General features: G+C 42.2%; 1 protein-coding gene across 8 annotated transcripts in view; it reads left to right on the top strand.

The window, feature by feature from the left end:
* PPFIBP1 (PTPRF interacting protein, binding protein 1 (liprin beta 1)) overlaps positions 1-24,838 on the top strand; it is a 141,688-nt gene that overhangs the window by 115,122 nt on the left and 1,728 nt on the right. For 5 of the 8 annotated variants that reach the window (XM_012732861.1, XM_012732866.1, XM_012732865.1 and 2 more), the window contains 17 exons: positions 1,186-1,270; positions 2,150-2,304; positions 7,605-7,720; positions 8,286-8,342; positions 9,573-9,633; positions 11,749-11,920; positions 12,373-12,405; positions 14,368-14,518; positions 14,830-14,958; positions 16,231-16,381; positions 17,587-17,698; positions 17,905-17,993; positions 21,519-21,641; positions 22,127-22,252; positions 22,804-22,992; positions 24,040-24,219; positions 24,646-24,711. In XM_012732861.1, coding sequence (XP_012588315.1) covers positions 1,186-1,270; positions 2,150-2,304; positions 7,605-7,720; positions 8,286-8,342; positions 9,573-9,633; positions 11,749-11,920; positions 12,373-12,405; positions 14,368-14,518; positions 14,830-14,958; positions 16,231-16,381; positions 17,587-17,698; positions 17,905-17,993; positions 21,519-21,641; positions 22,127-22,252; positions 22,804-22,992; positions 24,040-24,219; positions 24,646-24,711 — 1,995 coding nt within the window. The remainder of the gene's footprint in view (positions 1-1,185; positions 1,271-2,149; positions 2,305-7,604; positions 7,721-8,285; positions 8,343-9,572; positions 9,634-11,748; positions 11,921-12,372; positions 12,406-14,367; positions 14,519-14,829; positions 14,959-16,230; positions 16,382-17,586; positions 17,699-17,904; positions 17,994-21,518; positions 21,642-22,126; positions 22,253-22,803; positions 22,993-24,039; positions 24,220-24,645; positions 24,712-24,838) is intronic. The other 3 variants (XM_012732869.1, XM_012732867.1, XM_012732864.1) reach the window with 1 other exon arrangement.

Raw genomic sequence — 24,838 nt, 5'->3', positions numbered from 1 at the left:
AGATGTAGTCACCTTGATGTGCTCGTCGGACGTTTAGAAAGAAATTTCTCATAGAAAGTTGAAAACTGAACATCATTTTTTGGAGTAAAGTAGAATTAAAGATCAGCAAGTAGTGATTCCCCATCCACTTTTGTAGAAATAAAGAATTGTCTGTTGGTGGGGGCTAACCTGTAGTTGATACATCAGTTATCATTATCTCCATGATAAATCACATTTATTATTTCTGCTCTTCCTGTGGTAGGGCTTAAGTCATGCTTGTGGTCTGGATTGGCTTCGTTGATTACTGAGTTTGCTGTCAGCTAGGATGGAACTGTTTGGTTCAGGAGGTTGTGATTGGCAGACTGGACTATGCTGGCCCCACCTGGGATGGTGTCTCCACCTGGGATGGTCTCTCCTCCTGTATCTTCAGAGAGCCTCAGGGTCCCCTAGGACAGCAAGAGAGGGCTGGTCCCAATTGGCAGGTACTTGCCATGCAAGTTACATGACCAAGCCGAGTCATTGTGGAAGTAGCTTGGGAGGCCATTTCTGTGATTTGCCCCAGTGATTACCTGACAAAGAAGAGGTTCAGGGGCAAAAACTTTTTAGTCAGAGTTGGGTAGATATTAGGGGTGACTAAAATGAGGTATCTATCTGGCCAGGGGATTAAGAAATCAAAATGAAAATTAAAAATGGAGAGAAGAGTTGAAAGAGTAGGGTCAGCTAGGTTGCTATCTGGAGGTCAAATTAGAAAAAGGATGGAAAATTTTTTTACTTAAAAAAAAAAAGTACCATGACTAACTGAATCAATTTCGGTGGCGTGTTTAAGAAGGGAAACATCAGATGTGGTTAATAACAGCTGATAAAGACAACAGTAATTGATCTTCCTTTCAAGAAAATATATAAGACAGAGAGGAGAGTAATCAAAATTGACATTGCTGGTGCTTTTTGTTTTGTATCTTATTACCTTGTTTTGTTTTTGTTTTTTAAAGATGGCAGCTGAAGGATAGGATCTCTAAATTTAGAGGTACTTTTTCTATATCTCTGATGTACGTAGGAAAACTATTCTAGCTATTACCAGTTTTACTAAAGTTTAGAAGTATGCTTTGAATAATGTAAATAATTCACGTCTACTTATTCTTTGTGTCACAATTAATGTTGACTATTTTAAAATCACAGTATTAAAGGTAGTCATCTATTTATTAATAGGATCGGAAAATAGAAGATCTTCGACAGTGCCTGAACAGGTACAAGAAAATGCAAGATACAGGGGTACTGGCTCAAGCTAAAAAAGGTAGTGCAGCTCTAAAAGTTTTTCTGTGTTACTCGGTTTTAAGCTTGTACAGTTGGCCTCAGTTTCTTTCTTAGCACAAGCATGTCCATTACCCCATTTAGATTACTCATTCATGCAGCAGTATGATTGAGTAATGGACATCTGTTCTCTACTTCAAGGTGATTAGGCTGATGAGTATTCTGCAAATTGGCTGGTTAAGGAGAGTCTCTTGAAGTTGACTAGAAAGCATTTCAGAGAGAGCAAAGTCATGTGCAAGAGCCTGGGGTTAAAAGCTCCGGTGAGTCTAAGAAGAAAAGATGTCCATTGGCGGTCAGTGGGGAGAGTGAGATAAATGGGGTGATATAGGAGGCCTAAGCATACAAAACGGGAAAGTGGCCTTTTATTTCAGCCCAAAGAGTCTTGACAAATTCCTGTGTTCAAAGGAAGAGCCCGTCATTTCTGGAAACTAGACTATATTGTAAAATATTTGGGAAATAGAGAAAAGCAGTAAGAAATAAAAATCACTCTTAATTGCATTGGCCTGATCACCTTGGACATTTTCATGTGTTTCTTTGTCACTAAAGGAGTAGTGTTTAACAATGCACAGCAGCATAGATATTCATAAATCTTAGAAAATTAAGCCTTGCTCCAGTAGAGTAATATAAACTGTGATTTCTCACCATTGAGTGTAACTATGAACAAATAGTTAATCCTCACACAACACTGGTTATCTCTTATTCATGATATTTTTTCTTCAGCTGGTGCCAGGAGAAATTGACTTTAATTTTGGATGATCACAAAAAATTGTACCTTGATTGTCATTGGACTTCGTAGTGTCTTCCAAAAGTGAGATATCAAGGAAAAACTGTTCTTGTCCTCCCCTGTTGTGTCTTTTCCTAGGCCAAGATGGCAACTACGAAGATCTTCTCTCTTCCAGCTCCTTCTCCACTTTGCTGGATGTGCAGGGGTTTAGTGATCTGGAGAAAAGTCTGTCCTCAACCCCCGTGATGGGATCTCCCACCCGCGACCCATTTAACACAAGTATTTCAGAAGAGGTATACATTCTTCAGTATTTCCTTTCATTGAAGAGACTGTCTAGAAAGTGGAAAATCTTTTGAGAATGTGAGAAACATGGGTTCTTTGCCTGACTTGATTACTATCTTGGTTTGTCCTTGGCAGTTTTGTGTTCTCCAGGTCTTTTATTTGAAAGGTATGTTTTCCATCCTCTCTTTAATAAATAAACGCCTTGGGCAATGTCAGAAATATTTATATAACCCAGGCAATGCATATGAATCCCTTGGAAAGATAAATGTCATTGTAACTTGACAATGAGATTATAATCCACTTGTGAAAGAAAAAGTCAGGGACAAATAAAGTAAGGGTGCAGTGATATAAGTTGGTTTGAATTACTTGTCTTGGTGACTCTGAGAAACCAGGGGTTCCATTTGGCAATCTTTGAGGATTGTGGATCATACATTGCATGGTCCCAAACCTGAAGTCAGTCAATGAATTGATCTACAACCATGGTTCTGGCAAAGCCAATGAAGGGACTGCTGTGAAGGACACACAGTGGTTGCCTATCTCTTGGTAAATGTGGTGCCACATGAAGTATCTGACTCATAAGATCTGTAGTATTGGAGACAGCTCTCTATGATCTTTCAGATGACCCTTCTGCAAGATGGAACAAAGAAGACCACCCATTTTGTAGAAAGTAGAGATGCTGATGACAAGCATGACCTGACCAGCAGGCTTCATGGAAGGATAGCTTGGGTGTCTGCCATGATTGTTGGTAATCTGATCAAGTTAGTAAACAGTGACTGCTTGCAAATTAGAGGGGAGAAAAAAGGTGATGGGCAAAAAAATCCCTCTGATGTTGCTAGACTTGGAAAAAGCAACCGGTGGGAAATAAATTGTCTTAACTCTTTCATTTTACTTCATCTCAAACTGGGTCTTGAGTCTTCTCAAGGTGGGTGGTGAAGCCTGGCTATTTGCTGGGATGTCTACTGAGGCTCTGGTGGACTTGCAGGGGGTGACCCTTCAAACTTCTTCACAGTCACCTTAGTCCTAGGCATAAGGGTGAACATCTCTAGAAGAAGAGAAGACCACTTGAAATCACCTTTTGTGACACATCTTAGAAGGCTTGTGGTCACAGACCCACCCAGATTCAAGGAGAAGAAACATGGACCCTACTCCGCCTGGATTAAGTCATTTAATCCAGGGTGGATTCAGCAACCTCTGGAAAGAATCCACACTCTAAGAGAACTGTAAGCCAAATGGTTGCACTGTGAAGAAGTCAGTGACTTGGCCTCTGAGTTTCCCAGTTGGACACATTTATGCTTGTTCAAGATTTGGATTCCTAAAGTCCTCTCCTGAATTCTTTGTTGGTGGAAGGTGTTGGGAGTCTCCCCAAACATAAAGTGACCTTTGTCCTAAATCACCGTTGTAATGAGACAGCAGCCAGGATATGTAGCCACGTCTCCCCAATTTCAATTCTTCCTTGGGGAAGAATAAAAATATGTCTTCAAGTCTATCATCTTGAAAATCTTTCATCTCTACCATTTAGAGCTTCTCCCACACACTCAGCTCCCCCCACACTTCCCTTTGATGAACTGATGCTTTCACAATGCAGGAATAACAGGTACAATCATATTTGGAGACTAGGGTCTGCTCTTCCACATTTTAGCTGCAGCACTTTGCAGTCCTTTTCCATATAGAATATCCTGCCCTCTCTCTCACCCCCTTGCCTAGTTGGGCATTAGCACTCCAGGATCTCCTCATCCAGATTAGCCCAGGGTGTCACTGAAGCCCCTCAAATGCATTTCCTTGAGTACCGCTTCAAATTCCTGGAACTTAAGGATGGGCTCTCTGCCCCCTGCTAAGCCCATAGACAGTGGTAGAATGGGGACAGTGTATCTGCCCCCACACACTCCCTCTAAAGAAAAGGAAATGGAAGGCATGCGTGGTGTCCCTTGCCCACAGCCATCCTAAAATCCATCCAGATGTGGGTTGCTGCTTCCTTAATTTAGGCCTGTCTACTGTGCTACTGTGCTCAGGCTCTTCCTTCCTAGCCAACCCACCTTTTCTGTAAAAAGGAGACTGTACTTGCAGACAAGGAATTTTCTGTAAAGTGCCCATGTTGGTGTAGAACCTTCCTACCATTCTCTATTAGGTGATTCCTTTTCAGATTCATTTGGTGGAAAAGATTTTAAATGTTTGGAGTTTCTTTAAAAATCCATTTCTAATGTACTGCATTCAGGCAGCTTCACAATTAGCCCATTTCTACCCTCGGTACCTTTACGGTTGCTCTGGGGTATGCCTTTAGTCATAGAGTTTTGTTGCTTTCCAAGGACTCAGTAAGGTGGCAGTGACTTCAGTCATCCTGGGGTCTTAACCAAGGTTGCACTGGGGTTCCGTCTTTGGTCTGTTTCCTCACAGCCCCTTGTGCCTGGTCTTTACCCTTAAACAGTCTCTTAATTTGAAAGTGGTATGCCACCTAAGGAGCCTAGTTTTAGGGAGCACTTTCCCTTTTGAACTGGATGGTCTTGGTTCTCTGACATTTAAGAGCTCTTTGATCACTTGTCTCTCCTCTAGCATTTTCTCATAGGCAGTGAGAGAGGGACCATGTGGCATCTTATACCTGTTGCTACTTATTATCTGTATAGAATTTGCATTGAATGAAGATGAATTCAGGGAGAAAGCAATTCACATTTCTCCCGTAAACGTAAGAGAGGGCTTAAATGCAACCTGAATAAGGAGGTACTTAAAAAATACAGAATATTTTAGAGCCTAAAAACCCCTCATTGTTAAGCATGTCTTTATACTGGAAGGGAAAAAATAACTTGTCACAGTCAATGAGTGTGACATAAAGGGGTGCCATTATATGTACACTACACCTAGATAATGTCATGGTCTTACAAAAAGCCTCAGCTGAGTTGACTGCAGTTAAGTGACAGGTCTTTTATTTGAAAAAAGAATGATTTGGTGAGGACTGAGGGTGTTCAGCAACATTTCAAAAGAAAAGCCAAAAGGGAGATTTGAATTTGCAGGCCCTGAACTTTGAAAGGAGACTAACAAAATGATAAATTTTAAAATTAAAAATTTTTTTTAAATGGGAAGAAGAGCTAAATAGATACTTCTTCTCCAGAGAACACATTGATGGCCAGTAGGCACATGAACTATGTTCAATATCACTTAACATGGAAATCCAGATCATAAAGCACAATGAGATATGATCCATATCAAAAAGACCAGAAACAACAAATGTTGGAGAGGATGTGGAGAAAAAAGAACCCTTGTACACTGTTAATGGGAATGTAGACTGGTGCAGCCCCTATAGAAAATGATATGGCGATTCCTTGAAAAATTAGAAATGGAACTACCTTCTCATCCAGCAATACCCCTGCTGGGTATTTACCGAGAGACTTGTTGATGAAAAGACTTGATGCCCACCTGTGTTCATAACAACCATGGCATGAATGAAATCTACCGCAAGCCAGTTGACAGGTGATTTTTCTAAAGATTTTGTGGAATCTGTACTCAGTGGAATACTACTCAGCTGTTAATCGTGCCCTTTGGGGCAAAACACATGCATGTTAGGGTAATTCTTCTAAATGAAACAATTCAGAAAATCAAAGACAGTTACTGGATGGTTTCACCATTTGTGGACTCTAAATAACCAAAGAAAATAAACTGCAAAGCACAATATAAATAATTCTGAGCCTCTGTGAAAAATACGCTGGTTACCAGAAGGGAGGAAGAGAGAGTTGGGGGATTAGCACTGGATATTCAGTGGAGGGTAAGTGAAGCAAGGGCACATGTGGAGTTGTGAAGTAGTGCTCCCCAGATTGTACCATTAAAGAAACAATTATCAAGTCAGTAAAGTTTGAATTAAAAAAAAAATGGGTCAGTTTGTTAATGTAGCTAGCCCCCTACCCCTGCAGGATTGGGTAACTCAAGAAACAGGGATGATGGCTAAATCAGCTGCCCAGAAATGATAATGAAAATTCAGACTAATAAAAATGATGTTGAAGTAATCTCCTGATTTATAACCATCAATAACAAACAGAAATCAAGTTGAATGTCTTGCTTATTGAAGGAAGCTGCCTTTGTGGATGGAGGACTTTTTAGTGAACTACAGATATAGAATTTCAGGATGGCTGGAGCATAGAGTGGACATTTAGCAGCAGAGGCAGGTCGGGCTCAGCCATGCATGGTTATGGGGATGATTTGAAGGTATTTGTGTTTGGTTGACATTTAGCTTTAAGAGAATAGCTGTCACTCATCCATTTATACGCCTAAACAAGTTCAGAAAAGTGAAAGAAAATTATGCTTTTTTTTTTCTAACTTGAGTTTTTTTTTTTTTTAATGTTCCACAAGCAATCCAAGTACTCTGTGGTTATCAGAAATCCTTGAAAACCAGACACTAAAATTTCACAAGGCTCATCCTTAGAATGCACAAGACATTGGTTTGGGGAAATCATATTCCATTTTCTGTTGGCAATGATGATGTTTTAATATTGTTATTATTGACACAAGTAGCTACTTGATCACACCCTTTTTTTTTTTTTTAATATTTTTATTTATTCATTATTGCCAGAGGTGCAAGGGCAGTGAGAGTCTTCACCAGAGATACAGAGTGTGGCACAGAACAGGCAGATCTTTGAAGTACACTGTTGAGAGTAGCAGCAGGCAGGCCAGGAGAGGTCTGGGTCACCTCCGGGACCGGGGCTTCGAACTCGCACTGAAAGCAACTGCAGCTCGCTTGCATTGCTGCACTTTAACCCACTGCGCCACCAGGGAGGGCCCTGATCACACTTTTAATCATTTGATTCAGTAAGTTAGGTGACTTTCCTACCTAGAGAATACTGATTACCTAGCCCCATCACTGTTGTCTACTAGCCTCATTGTAGAAATCAAAGTAAAGATAGTGCTTTGTTTATGAGACATAGTACTCACATCTCATCTTAAATCCTTAACACACTGTCAGGGAGGCATTGCCATCCTCATTTTGCAGAGGAGAAAACTGATACCCAGAGTTGACATTTCAACAGGGCTTAACATTGGTAGGGCCCACTAGACTAGAAGCTAAGTTCTTGATTTATGTCTCCATCCTAATATTCAGTGTCTTATTCAGATCCAGATTTTAAAGTTACTTTTCTCCAGAATTTTTTTGTGATGAGCACTTCCAGATGTTTCTATGCTGAGACCATTTTTATAAATGTTTCTAGACACAGGTGTGTGGAATCTTAGTGATAGCTCACTTCATTGTCATAATTATCTTTGAGTTACTCTGTGGCTAGTATTTTTGTTGGTTAGTTTGCTGGGTGGATTTCTGACTTTTTATTCTTTTTTACAGTTCCACAGCAGCATCTTGCAAGTTTCCATTTCTTCACCACTGCCGGCAGCAAAAAGCTTACAAACTCCTGAAAAAGCACAATTGCCTCCTAAACCGGATACTTCACCAGAAGAGAAGTATGTCATTTGTGACCTCATGTTGCAATGTAGTTGTTCAAGAATGTAGATCAGCCCAAAGAGCAAGGATGCCTTGCATTAGTTCACACATCTAATTCTGACTCAGAGGAGCAGGAGACATGAAGGCACATACAGTGTCCTTGTTCTGTGTTACTGAATTACATGGTGTGAAGCAAGGGAGGAGCAGGACATGAGGAGGTCAGAGTGGTAGTCAAGTGTGAGAGGAGTTTTAGGAAACCTGGATTTTATGTCTGAGGTCACAGGTGAAATGACCATAGTCATGTGGCTGAGGCTTTTTGGCAGATGGCTCTGAAGGAGACAGCAGAGTGATGTTGTAGTTTCTCCACTGGCAAAAAGAAATTGGGCGGGACATGTTTACAAATAAATTCCCTAACTTAAAATTAGACTTAATAACATATAATAGAATATCACACACAAAAATAGCTTCCCTTGCACAATTTTTTATTTTTGTACAAAATTTTTTGTTTTGACAATTTGTTTACGCTATCATATAAGGTCTTTTATTGATGAAGCTCATAGATAACTTTTTTTTTTTACATTTTAGTGATGGAAAAACATTCCTTGGTACAGTTGTCGAAAGCCAACGGAATGAAAGTGTTTCGTAAGTTGATTGAATACGAAATATGTGGTTGATACTTAGGAGAGAGGAAGCTCCTGTTAAACTAATCATGACCCATGTAGAAAGCAAATGATTGAAGCCTGAATAAGGAAATGCAGTTGCAGAGAGTGGGTGGGGTGGATGCAGGGTGGTGTGCAAGTTCAAAAGAAGTCCTTGTTCATTTCATACCAAGCTTCTCCAGGTTCTTAGCTTTTCTTCATCCATCTACATGTGAGGTCAGTGCTTTTAATGTCTTTTTTGTATTGACTTATATTTTGAATCTAGCAGGAAAAGAAATTGAGAAAACAATGCAGTGATTTGATTATTTATTTATTGCATTTTGGATTTAATAAATTGACTTCACATCAATTTTTATCTAAGATAAAGTCTGGATCCAATTTGGGAAATCTGTTTTTGAAGTAGTAATGAAAGGTGGGATCTTTTCTCACTTTTACCTTTTACTTATTTGCTGTGCCACAGCTCTAGCTGTTTTACACATAAATCCCTGAAAAGTGCATTGGTAAAGTTTGCTGGTACATTTATATTATTCTATTTCAGAGGGCAGAGATATAAACATTTCTCCCTCTTGTTTTTTACTGGTCACCTGTTCCTGCCTTTGAGTTTGAGTCACAACAACTCTATATGATAGAATGCTGATTATGTGATAAGAAAGTATCAGTGGTCAAAGGTCACCTTCTGTCTGCTGGGGCACATGAGGGCTGTCACAGGCAGCAAGTGGGGTCCCTCGACTGCATTGGTCACGACCATGCGGTGGTATCGTTGGCCAGACTAAAAAATTGGGTCCTTTGTGAACTGAAAAGTAAAATCTTCCATCCTTGATTTTAGTGAGAATGCTTATTTATAAATAAGACATGAGCATTTCCAAGTTCCTGGTATGTGTGTCTGTGTAAAGGCTCCACTCCAAGTCCATGGAAAACACCAATCTTTTTTTAAATCTTGACATCCCAAGGCTGCTGCTAAGTGTTTTTCCAGCTACTCTAACATGTGCAGGCCATTTAGCGTTCTTGGCAGGATACCTGACCACCCCCGCGTTTAAAAGAACTCAGTGTTATAATTTTGTTAAGCGCATAAGTGATGGCCTGCCTCCAGATTTTCCTTTAGTACCAAAATTCAACCCACACACTTTTAGTTCCTTTTCAAGATATTCTACTTAGAAACAGTGGCCCTACAGCACTTATTATTAATCCTAATTATGACTGTTATTATTTTTAGAACTTCAAGTCTGCAGAAGTCTAGCAGCCTGAGCAATCTGAAGAAGGAGTCATCAGATGGGGTGGGTTCTGTGTTTCTCTGTCTGTTACCCCACAGGAAAAATATTTAGGACTCTTCATCTGTTCCCATTTTGCAAATAAAATTCTTAAGAAGAGTTTATGGTTTCTCTAATGGAATATTGTTACAGATCAGAGTTAACATCAAATATTAAGAACTATGAGCATAAAGTACTGTAGGTAGTATGTAAAACCAAAAATAGACTCTTTAATAAAGCATGGCAGGGAATAAACAACACAGCGATTTGGTGTATTAGAATTAGATATACATTTAATTTGTGGAATTATACAACAATTTCTGAATTCCTGTAACAACCTTAAATGTTGTTTTGAACAGGAAAAGGAGTGTGTTCAGAAGCCTCTAGAGTTAATTTTTATGTCTAGATTATAATTTTAAATGTTTGACATTTCTAACACACAAGGTTGGTTAAAGTCTCCAGTAAACCAAAACCCACTACTTCCAAAACATGCTAAATGAATGAAACCAGACACAAAAGCACATATTCTGTGGTTCCATGTTTATGAAATATCCAGAATGGACTAATCCATGGAGACAGAACACAGGTCGGTGGTCCCCAGAGGCTGGAGGTGTGGTGGTGTGGGCTGCTGCTCACTGAGTATGGAATTTGACTTGAAAGTGATAGCAGTGTCCTGGAACTACCTGGAAGGGTAGCAGCACAGTGTTGTACAAAACTGTTCTGGAATGTACTGGATCGTTCACTTTAGAATAATTACTTTAGTGTTAAGTAAAATTTCTCACAGTAAGTCATTGGAAAAGCAAAGCAAGCACCAAGCTCTCAGTCATGCCATTTGATGTTCTTACTGACCCAAATAGGCTCCCTTGGGCTTCACAAAGAACCCTCTTCCATCAGCCCTCTGCCCAACCTGCAGCCAACATTTTGGTATTTTTCAGGGCCTTATTGCAGGGCCTTGGGCTTGCTCGTCTTTCCTCTAACTTTGACCATGAACCTTGTAGAGTCTGGGGGACATGTGTGGCCTCTGGACTGTTGGCTCCTGCTTCCTTGGGTTGCCACATAGGTTGACTGACAAAGCCTAAGTAGTGCTGACAACTCCTTTCAGGCCATCCTTTGTTCTCCTCTCTAGCTGATTCAGGAAATGGATAGGTGATGTTGATTTCAGATCATTGCTGAGACTTGCATATGTAGCTCCCCTCAGTGGGGACAAGAGATTTTAGCATATAGATTCATAGGGTAAAATTACCACCATAAAAGCTAGTATCTCCGGCCTTTCTCTGAACTTCTCTGAAAGAGAAACTGAGGGCAAGAGGTGTCAGAGCAAAGGTTGTATGAAACAGTTTTGTTTGGGTGTATGAACCACCAAAACCTTGTAACAGAGCACATCACTCTAACTGCCAATCCAGAAAGCTCAAAGAATAAGCAGTATTTAAAAGCACACATTAATCCCATTTGAAGTTCTTGATTAAGATCCTGAAATATTGTAGTGATCTGAAGTGGCTACTGAATTGAATGATAGCTCTGTTAGTTCAATGTTAAGTGTCTCTAAATGTATCTCAGTCTTTGAAAATTGATGACCCATGTTTGCAAGCTAGCAGATGATGAAAGACCAAATCTCAGAATCAGCAGTTGTTGATTATACCTACATTTTATCATTAATTTACAGTTAATATTAATTAGGGGTTCTTTGAAAAGAATATTCAAGAGCATTGGGGTAAGATCTTACATTGCTTGTACAGAAGCATGGACTAAGTAGAGTGATGTCACATGCTGGATTTACTATTGATGTAGTTATAAAGAATGAACTATATTATAGCCATGTCTATTCCATAATTGTTAGAAAATTAACTTACTGTTTAAGTGAGGTAATACCTCCATGTTTTTTGAGGAGACAAAATGAAAATGAAATTTGAGTATTTATCTTAAATATGCTAAACACATGAATTGTAGATGAGTGATGTGTCTATTTTAAGGTTAACTTTTCATTTTTAAGATGGCATTTGCTTTTATTTGCAATCAATTTGCTAGTTCAGTTCGTCTTTGAAATATAATCACAAATGTACTTAGTACTGAGCCTCCCCTGAGTGATAACCACAGGCGTTATTAGCACTATATCACATTCACTAATTATTACTTATCTCTCAGGATAAAGCACAGGCAGAAAGCAGCCCTTTTGGGAACCTCCCCCCAAAAGCTCCAGGACATGGTGCCTCTGCAGATGACAACCCCTTTGGTACCCGAAAAGCTAGATCTTCCTTTGGTCGGGGCTTTTTTAAAATTAAAAGCAGCAAGAGGACAGCCAGTGCACCTAACTTGGGTAAGTAAGGCCTAATGCCTTTGCTGTGGTTCTTCCAGAGTGTGGAAAAGGCCCATTTTGTCCCTTCCTTTGTTCATCTCTATACATTTCTCTCTCTCAGAAGTACAGGTTGATGACTTGGGGGCAAGGGAGCAAAAGAAAAAAGGCCTCTGTGGATTACATGGAGCAGTATGAAGCTAGCTCTTGTAGACACTCACCTGCAGCCTGTTCTGGGGTGCAGACTTAGCACAGGACCTCAGACTGTGCCTCTCTGCCTCTGAGATGAGCCCTCTTCCTGCAGTGTGAACATGGATCGGGCGGGGTCCATTACCCGCAGAGGCACAGCCGGCACTTGCCTCCTCTCCCACTGGGTGTGTCTCAGGGTCGCAGTTTGACCTGTTTCATTTTGTCCTTCCCCTGTGTTCTCTCCATTGGGCTGCGTGTGTTTGTGTGCGTTGTGGGGATATCTGAAGACCGTGCGCGGAGTGCCAGTGCGCCCACCCTAGGTACGGTACCCTGCATGCCTGCCCGTGCCGCCACGGGGCTGCTCCCTGCGCTTGGATCTGAGCTCTAGACAGCAAGCTGGCTCCGCCGAAGATCTAGTTGTCTAGTCTCGAGCACCTTCCAGCTTCCGCCTGTGCTTCCAAGCCTAGACGCTGCCCTAACCCACGCTACTGAGCTGGCTCAGGCTCCGAGTGGCCCGGGGTGTACCCCGCAGGGCTGGGCATCTGCCCCTCCTCACAGCACACCCCCACTGACTCCCAAGCCAGGGCCTTGCGGTCCTTCTTCAGGGTTACTTTTTCCTCAGCTTCCCAAAGAAGTGCTTTTAAAGTCAAGCACAGAGGTCTGTGGAAGATATTGAAACCTGTCGTTTCAGACTTTATCTCTCTTAAGAGAACATTCTTTTTACATTTTATTGCTCTGAAGATGGAGGCAAGGTATAGTGATGGAAGATGTGACCTTAATGTGGGATTTGAGGGGAGCCCTCCAACTGACTTGAGGAGATGGGAAATTCAGTTTTCCCTTTTTAAAGGTCAGGTTTAGTAGCAAAAAAAAAGTCCTCAAAGATTGAAAAAAAAATTAACATACTTTTACAATGAGGATGCAGAAAAGGAAAAAAAAAATAGAAAAAAAAATAAGAATGGCCTAGGAGGCATTTGCAGGCGCACTGCCACTCTCCTCAGCTTCACGAATACAACAAAGGCTCTTCTGGGGTTTCTCAGTGGTTCTGGTCACAGCTCTCATCTATCCAGTCATGTGGATGGCAAAGAAGACGTCATTGTATAACTTAAATGTCTAGAATGGACACTGGATGAATACAATAACCTGATCTCTTCACACAACTATTTTCAGATGTTTTTGCACCTTTCTTAGAAGAAATGAATTGTCAAGGCTAGGAGGGAAGTGCTGCTTCCTGTAGCCTGTGGGCACAGCTCTGCTGCGGAGAATAGGCAGCCTCTGCAACACTCCCTTGCTGAAAGACGCCCCGGGGCGGCTTGTAAAACTTGTGCTTTCCTCTGTAAAGGTGTAAAGTGCAGGCTGGCCCTAGTGCTGATTTGCTAGTGTGGGATGGTCCATCAAGAAACAGCTAAAAGAAAGGAAAGAGTTCATGCTTAGACATCCGAAAGGAGCAAATTTGGACATTATTCTGTTAAAGCAAATCAACAGACACTCATTTTATGAGAAACGAGAAGTTTGTACAAACCCAGTTCACTCTTTTCTCAGTGCATTGCCATAGAATTTATAAACAGGAGTAAGTTTCCTGACAAAGATTTGCTAAAACTTGGTAAGTGATTTGATATAATTGTCAAAGGAGAGAAAGAAGTGAAAAGAGAGATGAGAACGTTTAGAATGTCACTATTGATAAAACATTGAGAAAATTGCATGGCTTTGTTAAATCCCAGCTGTCCGTGGCACACCAGCATGGAAATACAGACATTCTGATACGTAGGCTGGGGGCAGATTTTGAGGTCAGCTGCTTATAAAAGTGAGTGAAACCACTGCTTAGTGCTGAGCTTGGAACCGGTGAGCTTACCAGGAGAGCCTGCAGAGGGACCTCGGACAGAACCTTGGAATGGAGTGGAGCAGAGTAGAGCTCCAGCCAAAAAGACACTCTCAGCTGGCACATCCCAGTAGAAGCTAAAGAAGGTGATAAATCAGAGAGGTCGGAAGGCCTGCAGTAGCAGTTGCTCTGCAGTGAGGTGGCTTCGTTGAATTCAGGTCACCTGAAGAAAGAATGCAGTAGTCCTGTCACACCTTCAGCTCTGAAAGGGGCTGGACTTTAAATGCAACAGAGTGGAGAGTAGAACATCCCTTTTTATCTTTGTCAGGTGCTCTTTGCAAATCGCTGATCTATAAGCCAGCAGAGTAGGAATTCTTAAAAGATGTTAAGCCAAAAAGGGTAGCGTCTATCAGTGATCCCTCCATATTTTAAAACTCACCATGTTTGCATTCTATGTTTGGACTAGCTGAAACAGAGAAGGAGACAGCTGAGCACCTGGATCTGGCAGGTGTATCCTCCCGGCCCAGAGAACCTCAGGGGAGTAGTCCTTTCCAGCTGTCCCCACCATCTCCAGATTCCAAAAAGAAATCCAGGGGCATCATGAAACTCTTTGGAAAGTAAGTGATTACAGAACAAATGAGTGGCTTTTGTTTTAGATGTTGCTTCACTGTAGGAATGGTTGGAATATTGGCTGAAAAATGACAATAAAAATGCAAGGCTCTGTGTTCTCTGACAGAGGAAGATTGTGACTTGGGCTATACAAGCTTGTTGGGTCTCAGTGAAAGTTTAAATCCAAGTATCCGCTTTAAGGCTACTCACAGAGGCATAGCTCAGATGCAGGCACTGGTTAAAAGTGCCAGATGAGCTGTGTTGTCCAAGGCCACCTTTGATCTAACCTGTGACGGTGTGTGCTGTGTCCTCTACACAGACTCAGGAGAACTCAGTCAACAACATTCAACCCAGAGGACATGTCTGAGCCTGAGTTCAAGAGAGGAGGGACAAGGGCCACGGCAGGACCCCGACTAGGCTGGTCTCGAGATTTGGGACAGACTAACAGGTAAGAAAAACCAAGTGAGCAGACTTTTGCATCTACCCCAGCACCTGCAAGGATAGGATTGTCCCTGAGTTGCAGCCTGCCCTGCTTGGCCGAAGGGCCCCTCTTCTCCAGAGCAGGGCAGCTGGACCTGGGGGTGAGGTGAGGAGTCAGAGGTAAAGTGTCAGCAGCATCTGATCTGGAAGGACTTCACATTACGTAGAGCAAGCCACTTAGGCTCGGAAGCCTAGTCCCAGAAGGACAGTTGGACTGCGTAGATCCGATTTCTGCTTTGCTGCTCCCTACAAGCTGGGTGACTGTGGGCAGCTGCTTCCAGCTCTGTGTCTGTTTCTCAGAGTGATCATCAGTCCCTTCTGAAGGTGATATGGAGAGTAACCCATTGCATATGCTATGCAGTATCTGGCAAATAATTATTGTTTAGGAACCATTCATGTCAGTAGAAGCTGGAATGCACTTATTAACTGAATCTGATACAAGCTTTCAGAATTCTTAAATATATCAGGGTGTAATATTGTCTCTGCTGAGTCACTTAGGAACTTTCCCTATACCTGATGACAATTCAGGGCTGGACCTGAGGCTAAAAGGGTGGATTGGCAAACATAGCACAGCTCACTGATACTAACTTTTTACAAAGCACACTGGCTGGAGACCTTTGTGGCCTAGTCCCTCCCATCCAGGCAGACGACTGGGTGTAGGCTCCATCAAGGAGGAAATTCTGACCTTTAGATACTGAACAGTCTCATTTACCATATGTCATTGTGCTGTCAAAAAGGTAAATAAGTAGCTTTGTTCATCTCCACATATTGTCAAGCAGGAATACTCCTCATCTATCCAAGTTAAAGAAAACAACCTCTGCTAATGGTAGTTTTCCACACTCAGTGATAGCAGTGTGTTGCCCTCTTCTCATTGACCATCACCTTGGGAGAAACTGAGGTTCTTCCCACGTCAGTTGAAATCAGCCCTGAATGGCAGACAGAGTGCTGTCTGCGTGGGGACTCAGCCTCACACAGTGTAACACTAGTACAGTGACCTCGCTATGGGTTCAGCTCATTCTTCCTCTGGGGATAAGCTCTTATTAAATCACAAGGTGTCTCCTCTGGTTTGGTTTGAAATGAAGACTGGTCTTTAGGGTAGCTTTCAGTCCTCCAAGTGTGTATTAAAAACCTAGCTCTTCATGCTCAAATGTACACATTGGTTTACAGAGGTTCAAACCTGTGTGAAGCCACCAAGGTTAGCTCTGAATTGCTGGTCATGCAAGTGTTCATTTTCCTGCAGTGACCTGGATATGCCATTTGCCAAATGGACCAAGGAGCAGGTCTGCAGCTGGCTTGTGGAGCAGGGCTTGGGGTCCTACCTGAATTCTGGCAAGCACTGGATTGCCTCTGGCCAGACACTTCTGCAGGCTTCTCAGCAAGACCTGGAGAAGGTGAGTACTTCTCTGTTCGGCTTACAAAATGGATGCTGAGAGAGAAAGACTGTGAATGTGGGATTGTTTGATACTCCACAAGGTGGAGTAGGTAATGTCAGTGAGTGATCTCGAAAGTTTAGGTTTCCTGCTCACACTTACTTTATCCCATGGACTTAAACAGGCCGAATCTGATCTTAATGATTACTTGTGGGACACGTAAGCCACTGGCCTTTTGTTTGTTCTATCCCGTCCATTCATCTATTCATCCATACTCCATTTTTCTTAAAGAACTGTCCAGAGAAAAACTGTTAAAAAGGGGGAAGCCAGTGTCCCTGAAACCAAAGTGTTACATTTTCTTAACATAAAGTTAAGTTATAGTAAAAATATTGGATTTCAGAGGCCTCCCTGGTGACCTAGGACTTAAGTCTCAGCACTATCAACTGCTGCAAATCCCTGCCCAGGGAGCTGACCCACATGGCACAGCAGACCTCTCCTGTCTGACCCGCTGCTCCCCTCAGCAGTGTATTTCAATAGATCTGCCTGTTCTGCTCCCCGTTCTGTCTCTGGTGAATCGTCTCCTGTACTTCTAGCCTATACCCCAATTCTTCTACACATAAAGTCTTTTTTAAAAAATGTTGCATTTCAGAAACTTAAAGAAAAAGGACACAAACTTCAAGATGCTTTCATGTGGTCCATGAGGTCTCCCCACTTGGCCTGTGGTACTTTAAGGTCTCGGGTAGTGGGAGGGTGCCCATCTACATGCTGGTGGTGCTAAAATGTAACAAACTTTTCCTCCAGGATGGGGTGGGGCATCATAACAGGTGGCTGCCTTCTACCAGCTCTGGCTGGTGACACCCATGGGTATGACTGGGAAGCCACTGGCCTTTTAATGAAAAATAATCAGAGAGCCAGAATAGTAAATCTTCAGCTTCTTAATTTGTCAAAATAATTTTGTGCCTTTATTCCTGGCTAATCTTCTCAATGTAATATAGATAATTCAGCTTCACTTTGCAGCGGGATGAAGAGAGCCCAACGTTTTATATTTAATCATTTAACATGTCTTCCCAGTTACTTAACCTACTTTACTTTTACTTTTTACTACTATTACTACTTGAGTTAGTACCTTGAGTGAATGTAATTATTGGTTCATTAGGAGGTCTCTGCATCTTTGTCAGTGGCATCTAGCTTGTAGTGACAGAAATTTAAAGTCAAGTTTATTTCAGGAACTTGGAATCAAACATTCACTTCATCGAAAGAAACTCCAGCTGGCTCTCCAAGCCCTGGGATCTGAAGAAGAAACCAATCATGGAAAACTGGATTTCAACTGGGTCACTAGTAAGAAGTTTCAGAGTCATGAATGATTAGAACAAACTATCAGGTTGTCGGAAAAGTCGTGATTCATGTTTGCTATTTTCTGTTTCATGATTTTCCCGATAACCTTGTATATGTGTGTGTGTGTGTGCGTGCATATATATATACATATTTTAATCATAAGAACTGATGTTCTATGACCTGGTTATGGCCTTGGTTCTCTCCTTTAGGATGGTTGGATGATATTGGTCTCCCCCAGTACAAGACCCAGTTTGATGAGGGACGAGTAGATGGTCGAATGCTCCATTACATGACTGTGGTAAGTGGTTTTCTCCTGGGATTTGGGGAATAAAGTTTTTTCCTCCTCTAATAGCCCCAGAAACAGTGAGCAAAGCACACTATTTCACCGATTTCACCAGAGTCTGAGGATGTTGCTTTAACCTGAGGAGAGGGGAGAGACTGTTTTCTCCTGAAATTGAAGTGGCAGAATTTGGGGTTTGCAATAGTCTGGTGAAAAATTGGCACTCTGATTTAAAGCTATATGAAACCTAATTTAAACTAAGCTGTCCAAAAAGTTGATTTCATATATATTCAGCTGTGTAGACACTGATGTGTATGTGAGTGTGTGAATTTTATGACATGTTAACTATATATTTCATAAAGACATTTTTAAAATGGAGAATGTAGTGCTAAATGTAGAATTTGAAGCCCTAGAAGTTTCTAAGCTTGGTAGTCCCCTATTCAGTGAGCACTATTCAGTGAGCACCACAGAAGAGGCTTGTCTCTGGCCTAACATGCCAGGAACACGTGTCTTCTCCCTTTCCTTCCTTTTTTTTTTTTTTTTTTAAATATCTGTTTATTTATGCATACAGGAATGGGGGCCAAGGCAAGAGGTGCAGGGCTCAGAGGACTCACCAGAGACCAAGTGGGGAGCAGAACAAGCAGACTGACTGCAATATACTGCTGAGGGGAGCATCGGGCAAGACAGGAGAAATCTGCACCATGTGGGTCAGCTCCCTGGCTGGCCTGCTGTCCAGCTTATGCTGCAGTGGCTGGCGATAGCTTGATAGTGCTTTTTAACCCCTTGTGCCACCAGCAAGGCCTTCCTTCCCTTCCACTGTTGAGGGCTGTTTCCTGAGCCCCAGTTCTGCTAGGGCATGGTCTCTGGGGCAGGCGGTTAACTTGGACCTTGTCTCTGGCTCCTTCATCACTATTTCTAGCCCCCCACCCAATGGACAGACGACCTTCCTTTCCTTGCAGTGTGAAGAACTGCAGATTCCTCAAGAGCCATTTTGATTCCAGAGCATTACTAGTGTCCTTCGCAAGAAACTTTCACTTAAATGGACTTTTGTGAATTGGGTTATGGATCCAAATACCAGATACCTTCTTCTTTAGATTAGTTGAAAATTTCCTACAGTTCATGTAAATTGGAAATTTTCAAAATCAAAGTTTTGGATTTAGCTGATGGAATTTGTTTTTTCCTCTATAATCAAACCAGAATCCACACTGCGCAGGTGCACATGACGTGTCACAGGGCACTGCTTACATGTGCGACGCCTGTACTGCACATTAGGCGCACTCACTACCAACTGACACATTCCTACTCAAGTCCCAGCTACCCTTACGTTACCATCATCATTATCCCCAGTTTTGTCATGAGAAAATGAGGAACTAAAGAACCTTAACCCCGTATTCATAGTTAGAAAGTGGTAGAATTCACAGAGCATTTGAAACTAGGCTCTTTTTCCCCAGATCCCTGGGCAGCTATCACATAACTCTTTGCCTGCTTAGCTAGGTATAAGCATATTCCCATGGAAATGTGAGTAAATTGTAACTTAAAAGTACAAAGTAGATGTGTAATGTGCATGGTTATGAAAGAATAAAGTACCTTAGAAAATTTTACCCCAGAAGTCCTGAGTCCCAAAAGGTCTGTTTTAATGTGATATCTTGGATTGGCTCCAACAGATAAAGTAAGTACCTTAGTGGAGAAGCTGGTGAAACCTGAATAAAGTCCATAGCTCAGTTAAATTTTACTGTCTGTGCTAATTTTTTAGTTTTGATGAATACATCATGGCTATATAAGCTGTTAGGCTTAGGAGAAACTGGGTGAAGAGTATATGGACCTCTGTACTATCTTTGACAATTCTCCAATAAATCTAAAACTATTTAAAAAGGAAATATGTTTTGAAATGAAAAAATTTTAAGTCTGTTTTATTTTAAAAGAATAATATAGCCTCTATGAACCTCCCTAGTGGCATAGGGGTGAAAGTCTTAGCACTACCAAGCTATCACCAGCCACTGAAACATGAATTCGATCCCCGACCAGGGAGCTGACCCATGTGGTGCAGCAGACCTCTCCTGTCTCTCCCATTGCAACCCTCAGCAGTATATTTCAGTAGATATTCCTGTTCTGCTCTTCACTCTGTCTCTGGTCAATCCTCTCACCTCCTGTACCTCTGGCCTACACCCCAGTTCTTGTATACATAAATAAATAAAATAAACCTTAGAAAAAAAACCTATTTTTGAAGTTCCTCAAACTATATAAAAAGTGTTTTTTTTATTTGCATTATAAATACAAAAGTCTAGATTTTTTTTAATCTGATAGATTATAATTAGATAAAAATAGCCTCTTTGAAAACATTTTGAGTGGGTGTCTCATTCTTAGATTGAAATATGTTAATACTGGGCCCTCCCTGATGGTGCAGTGGGTTAAAGCACAGCAATAAGAAGCTAAAGCCACTTCTGCATGAGTTCGATCCCCGCCTGCCCTGGAGGTGACCCACATGGTGCAGCAGACCTCTCCTGACCCACCCGCTGCTCCCCTCAGCAGTGTACTTCAGCGATCTGCCTGTTCTGCTCTCCACTCTGTCTCTGTTGAATCCTCTCACTGCCCCAGCACCTCTGGCTTGTCAGTCAGTTCTGTATGCACAAATAAATACACCTTTAAAAAAAAAATGTTAATACCTTTTCTAACTATTTGTTGGTAAGACACTGCCTTTAAGAAATTAATCCAGAAAGAAATAAGGAAACAACTTTTTGTTCAGGCCCTAAGGGTTTAAACTGGTTGTCTAATATTTTTTTTTAAATATTTATATAATAGATTAAAGTTTTTTCTTCCCTCCCCTCCCTTCCCCGCATAAAACATGTTATCAGTAATGTGTGGCTAAAATGGACGTTTTCCTTGTTTATTTTCTGGGTGTGTTTGAAAGTAGATTGGTGCTTGTATTATATTACCCCCAAACCACCTTCTTCTAAAATAATTTGTTTTGGTGTGTTTGGTATGTTTGAAGTGTTTACTGTGAGCACAGACTGGGGATAGGACTCCTTGAAGGAACGGATTAGAGACATGTATTACTTCTTTCCCTCACTCTCACTAATACTTTGCATGGATCAATACCTTTTTGCCAAAATTGCTCAGTGTCTACTAGCTAATAAATAATTTAGAACTAGAGACTTCTAGAAGTAAGGGGAAAAGATAATGAGGTGCTCTTCTGATTACCCCCAAAACAGTGATGTGCCTTAGCTTAGGCAACCCAGCCTGGACAGTGACCTGCTTTTTACTGAATCAGATCTCAGCAGATCAGGAGTGGCAGTGGCCTCGCGTGTACCCCCTCAGTGCTGGGGTCCCACTGCCCGATCAGTGTCAGCAAGAGAGAGAAATGGGGAGTCAGCCACAGATGGAAGGACATTAATTCCAGACAGAATTTGGCTTGCAACAGGAAAAAGGGTTCTTTAACCTTTGAAATCAAGACTTTGGAACTCTTCATGTTCACCTTTGCAAGGTATCCTGGAGAAGGCAGAGCTCTGGTTCTGGCAGCTCGGTGAGCCCTGTGCTGTTTTGCAGGATGATCTGCTATCTTTGAAGGTTGTGAGTGTGCTCCATCATCTCAGTATCAAAAGGGCCATCCAAGTCCTGCGGATTAATAACTTCGAACCCAACTGTCTGCGGAGGCGGCCATCAGATGAGGTAGCATCTACAGGGTAGCTTGGCTGTGGCTCTTCCCACGTGTGGGTCTGTCCCTGTGTACATGATCCACATCTACCCCTTCCTGGAGCCCATTGGCTCCCTGAGGGTCTTAATGCCAGGCCTGCCTTGTTTACTTCTTAGACTTCCCCCATCACACCCCATGAGGCTCCTATCTTCCTACCTGAAACCAAGGACCAATATGCTTCCTCTTGGGACTGTATGCTTCCCCTCCCCACCCCCCCTTGCCTCCTAAGTCATAGAACTTTCCCTAAAGTGCTGCTCTTATTTGTGCAGAAAGAGGCTAGAAACTAATCCTTAGGAGAGAATTCCAGTTAGCAAATACCCTTGACTCCTTCCCTGGATACTTAGCCCCATTGATAGCTCTGCATGTGGGGCAGACTTTTTAGACACGACATGCCTCTGTGATGTTTGGGACCTCGGAGCTGGCAGTTGAAGAAGCTCTTGGTGGTGTTTTGTCCCCACAGAACAGCGTCACCCCAGCAGAGGTTCAGCAGTGGACCAACCACCGCGTGATGGAGTGGCTGCGTTCCGTGGACCTGGCGGAGTATGCCCCCAATCTCAGAGGCAGCGGCGTCCACGGGGGGCTCATGGTAAGCCTGGGGCCTTCGATTTTATCTTGACGTCTTACCAGTCTGTCTCCTTGAGTGGGATGTGACTAGCAGGTTGCGCATAGCCCTCCTGCCATCTAACCACCCAACCCCCCCTCCTGTGCTACTTTATTCATTGTGTATAAATCTGGATTAGATATGAACTCTTTCTCCTTTTTTGGCCTATTTTACATTGGCTAACAGCTGGCGAGAGGCTCTCCTATGATTATATTTTTAAAGCCCTGCAAGGATCCACTTCTGTTCTATGTATGGAATAGCATGAAGAGTTGTTTCCAAAGGCCTTCCAAAGGGCCCTGTCAGAGAGGTTGAAGCTCTCACTTTACAACACACAGGTTTCAGGACCTGCTGTAGTCCTCACTATCAGGGGCCAGTGAGGTCTCTTAAGACCAAGACCACACTTTGTATCCCCCTGGACTGTTGGGGAGGGGGAGGGAGTTGGACATAGCTTTGAAAGAATGAGCTTTGAACTTCAAAAGCATGTCATAGACTTGTGCAGTATCTAGTGCCTCATACCAGGTTAACCTTTCTTACAGGTTCTGGAACCCAGATTTAACGTTGAAACTATGGCTCAGTTACTGAATATCCCACCAAGTAAGACCTTGTTGAGAAGACACTTGGCCACTCATTTTAACCTTCTGATTGGTGTGGAGGCGCAGCACCAGAAACGCGATGCCATGGAGCTGCCAGATTACGTCCTGCTCACAGCCACTGCCAAAGTGAAGGTTGGCTCAAGCTCCCACTGCTCATAGTTGCCCAAAGCAGAGACTGTGTTTACTGTTCTCTGGTTATCCCATTTTTTGGGTCTTACTGAATTTTGTGAGTGGGTTGAAGGTGTGTGTTTTTCTAGGAATACTTAGAAGGATACATTTTTGAAGGTTTCCTTCTAGGACAGTCTTTGTTCAGATTGTTTAGTTGAGCTAGCCATAGTAAAGAACATGCTCTGGGCTTCTGTGACACACACACTGCTAATCAGAAGTCACACGACTGGGGCCCCAGTGCTGATGGCAGGATTCCTGTTCACCTATGGGTGATCCAGGCATAAGTGTTGCATTTCTATTTGGATAGATTCAACTCATCCGGTTTATAATTGACCAACCTTGCAAGTCAGGAAAATATATTTAACAAACCATTCAAGATAGACCAACTGAGAATGGCTGTTTCCTAATTTACCTGGTTCCTACCAAATTCAGATTACTTTTTCTTCATTCCTTTATCTTCTTGAAACTGTTATCTCTACCAGCTTAATGTAGAGAGGATTAAAAGATATGCCAGATTATCTCTGAGGATTTGGTTCTATTTAAATTCCCAGCATCAGCTGGATCGCCCTCTCCTTAACAGTTGGTCTCAGGGATGGAATTTCTCCCATTTTCCCTGCAAAAGGGCAGAGATTCTCTCAGCACTGACCCGTTTTTGATATAGAAACATAACAGGCACATGAAAGAGAATACAGTCCTAAGAAATCCCATTGCTCTGTGTCCTGTAAATCATTGCTCTTGGCAAATCCTGCTCTTCGCAGTGAGCAGACCCAGCCTGTCAGCATGAGCAAGGAGAGCAGGCTTTGTCTCCAGAGGCTCCTAAGCGGGACCGCTTCTCCTGTCTGGAGGCATCACTAACATGGCGAGGATGTTTTTGTTTCATTACACAAATCTAACCATCCAGTTGCTTGTCACTTCATGATGGAGTGGATCATTTGATTATACGTATTACAGGTCCTTTGTCATAGGAATTTCATTAAAACCCTGGATGTTTTGTTTGTTTTTTTCTTAAAGCCAAAGAAACTTACCTTTAGCAATTTTGGGAATTTGAGAAAGAAGAAGCAGGAAGATGGTGAGGAATATGTTTGTCCGATGGAGCTGGGGCAGGCATCAGGGAGCACCTCTAAGAAAGGTTTTAAGCCTGGCTTGGACATGCACCTCTACGACGAAGATGACTTGGATCGTCTAGAGCAGGTACACGCAGCAGCACCATGGAACTCTCTGAAAGTTCTCCCAACAGTGGCGCACTATGTAGAAAATGTGTTGTACATGTCTACTAGTCAGGGAGGTTTTCTGCAGATCCCTTAAAAATAAAGACAATGAAGTAATCAGCCACACAGATTTCTTACTATCCCACAGGCACTGTGCTACAAGCACTTAACACATACCAATGTTTGTGTTAACTCTTAAGATGCAGGAAGTATTCTTGTCCTTCCTAGAAGCTATGCACAGAGAAGTTAAGTAACTTACCCAAGATTAAACAGCTGGGGCATCCAGCTGCAGTTGTAAGAGGAGATTTTATTATCAGCCCCACTTACATTATTTCTACTTAGACTTTGGCTCCCTGTGCTGCCCTTTCCTTGAAATGATGCCAGTGCCATTATGGTGTGTTCCTTGCAGATGGAAGATTCAGAAGGGACAGTGAGACAGATTGGTGCATTCTCTGAAGGCATCAACAATCTAACAGTAAGTGTGTAAAATTATTTAAAATCGTTAGAAGTGGCTCAAAAGTACTGTGTGTCCAGAGGAGCTTGTGTGATTCTGTGTGTATGTGTGATGTATGTGCACATATGTGTGAACTTCTCCTTGTTTT

The sequence above is a fragment of the Condylura cristata genome, unplaced genomic scaffold, assembly GCF_000260355.1.
Source record: "Condylura cristata isolate star-nosed mole 26May11 unplaced genomic scaffold, ConCri1.0 scaffold00036, whole genome shotgun sequence".
NCBI classification, from domain to species: Eukaryota; Metazoa; Chordata; class Mammalia; order Eulipotyphla; family Talpidae; genus Condylura; species Condylura cristata.
This window is presented reverse-complemented; position numbering and strand designations above follow the sequence as displayed.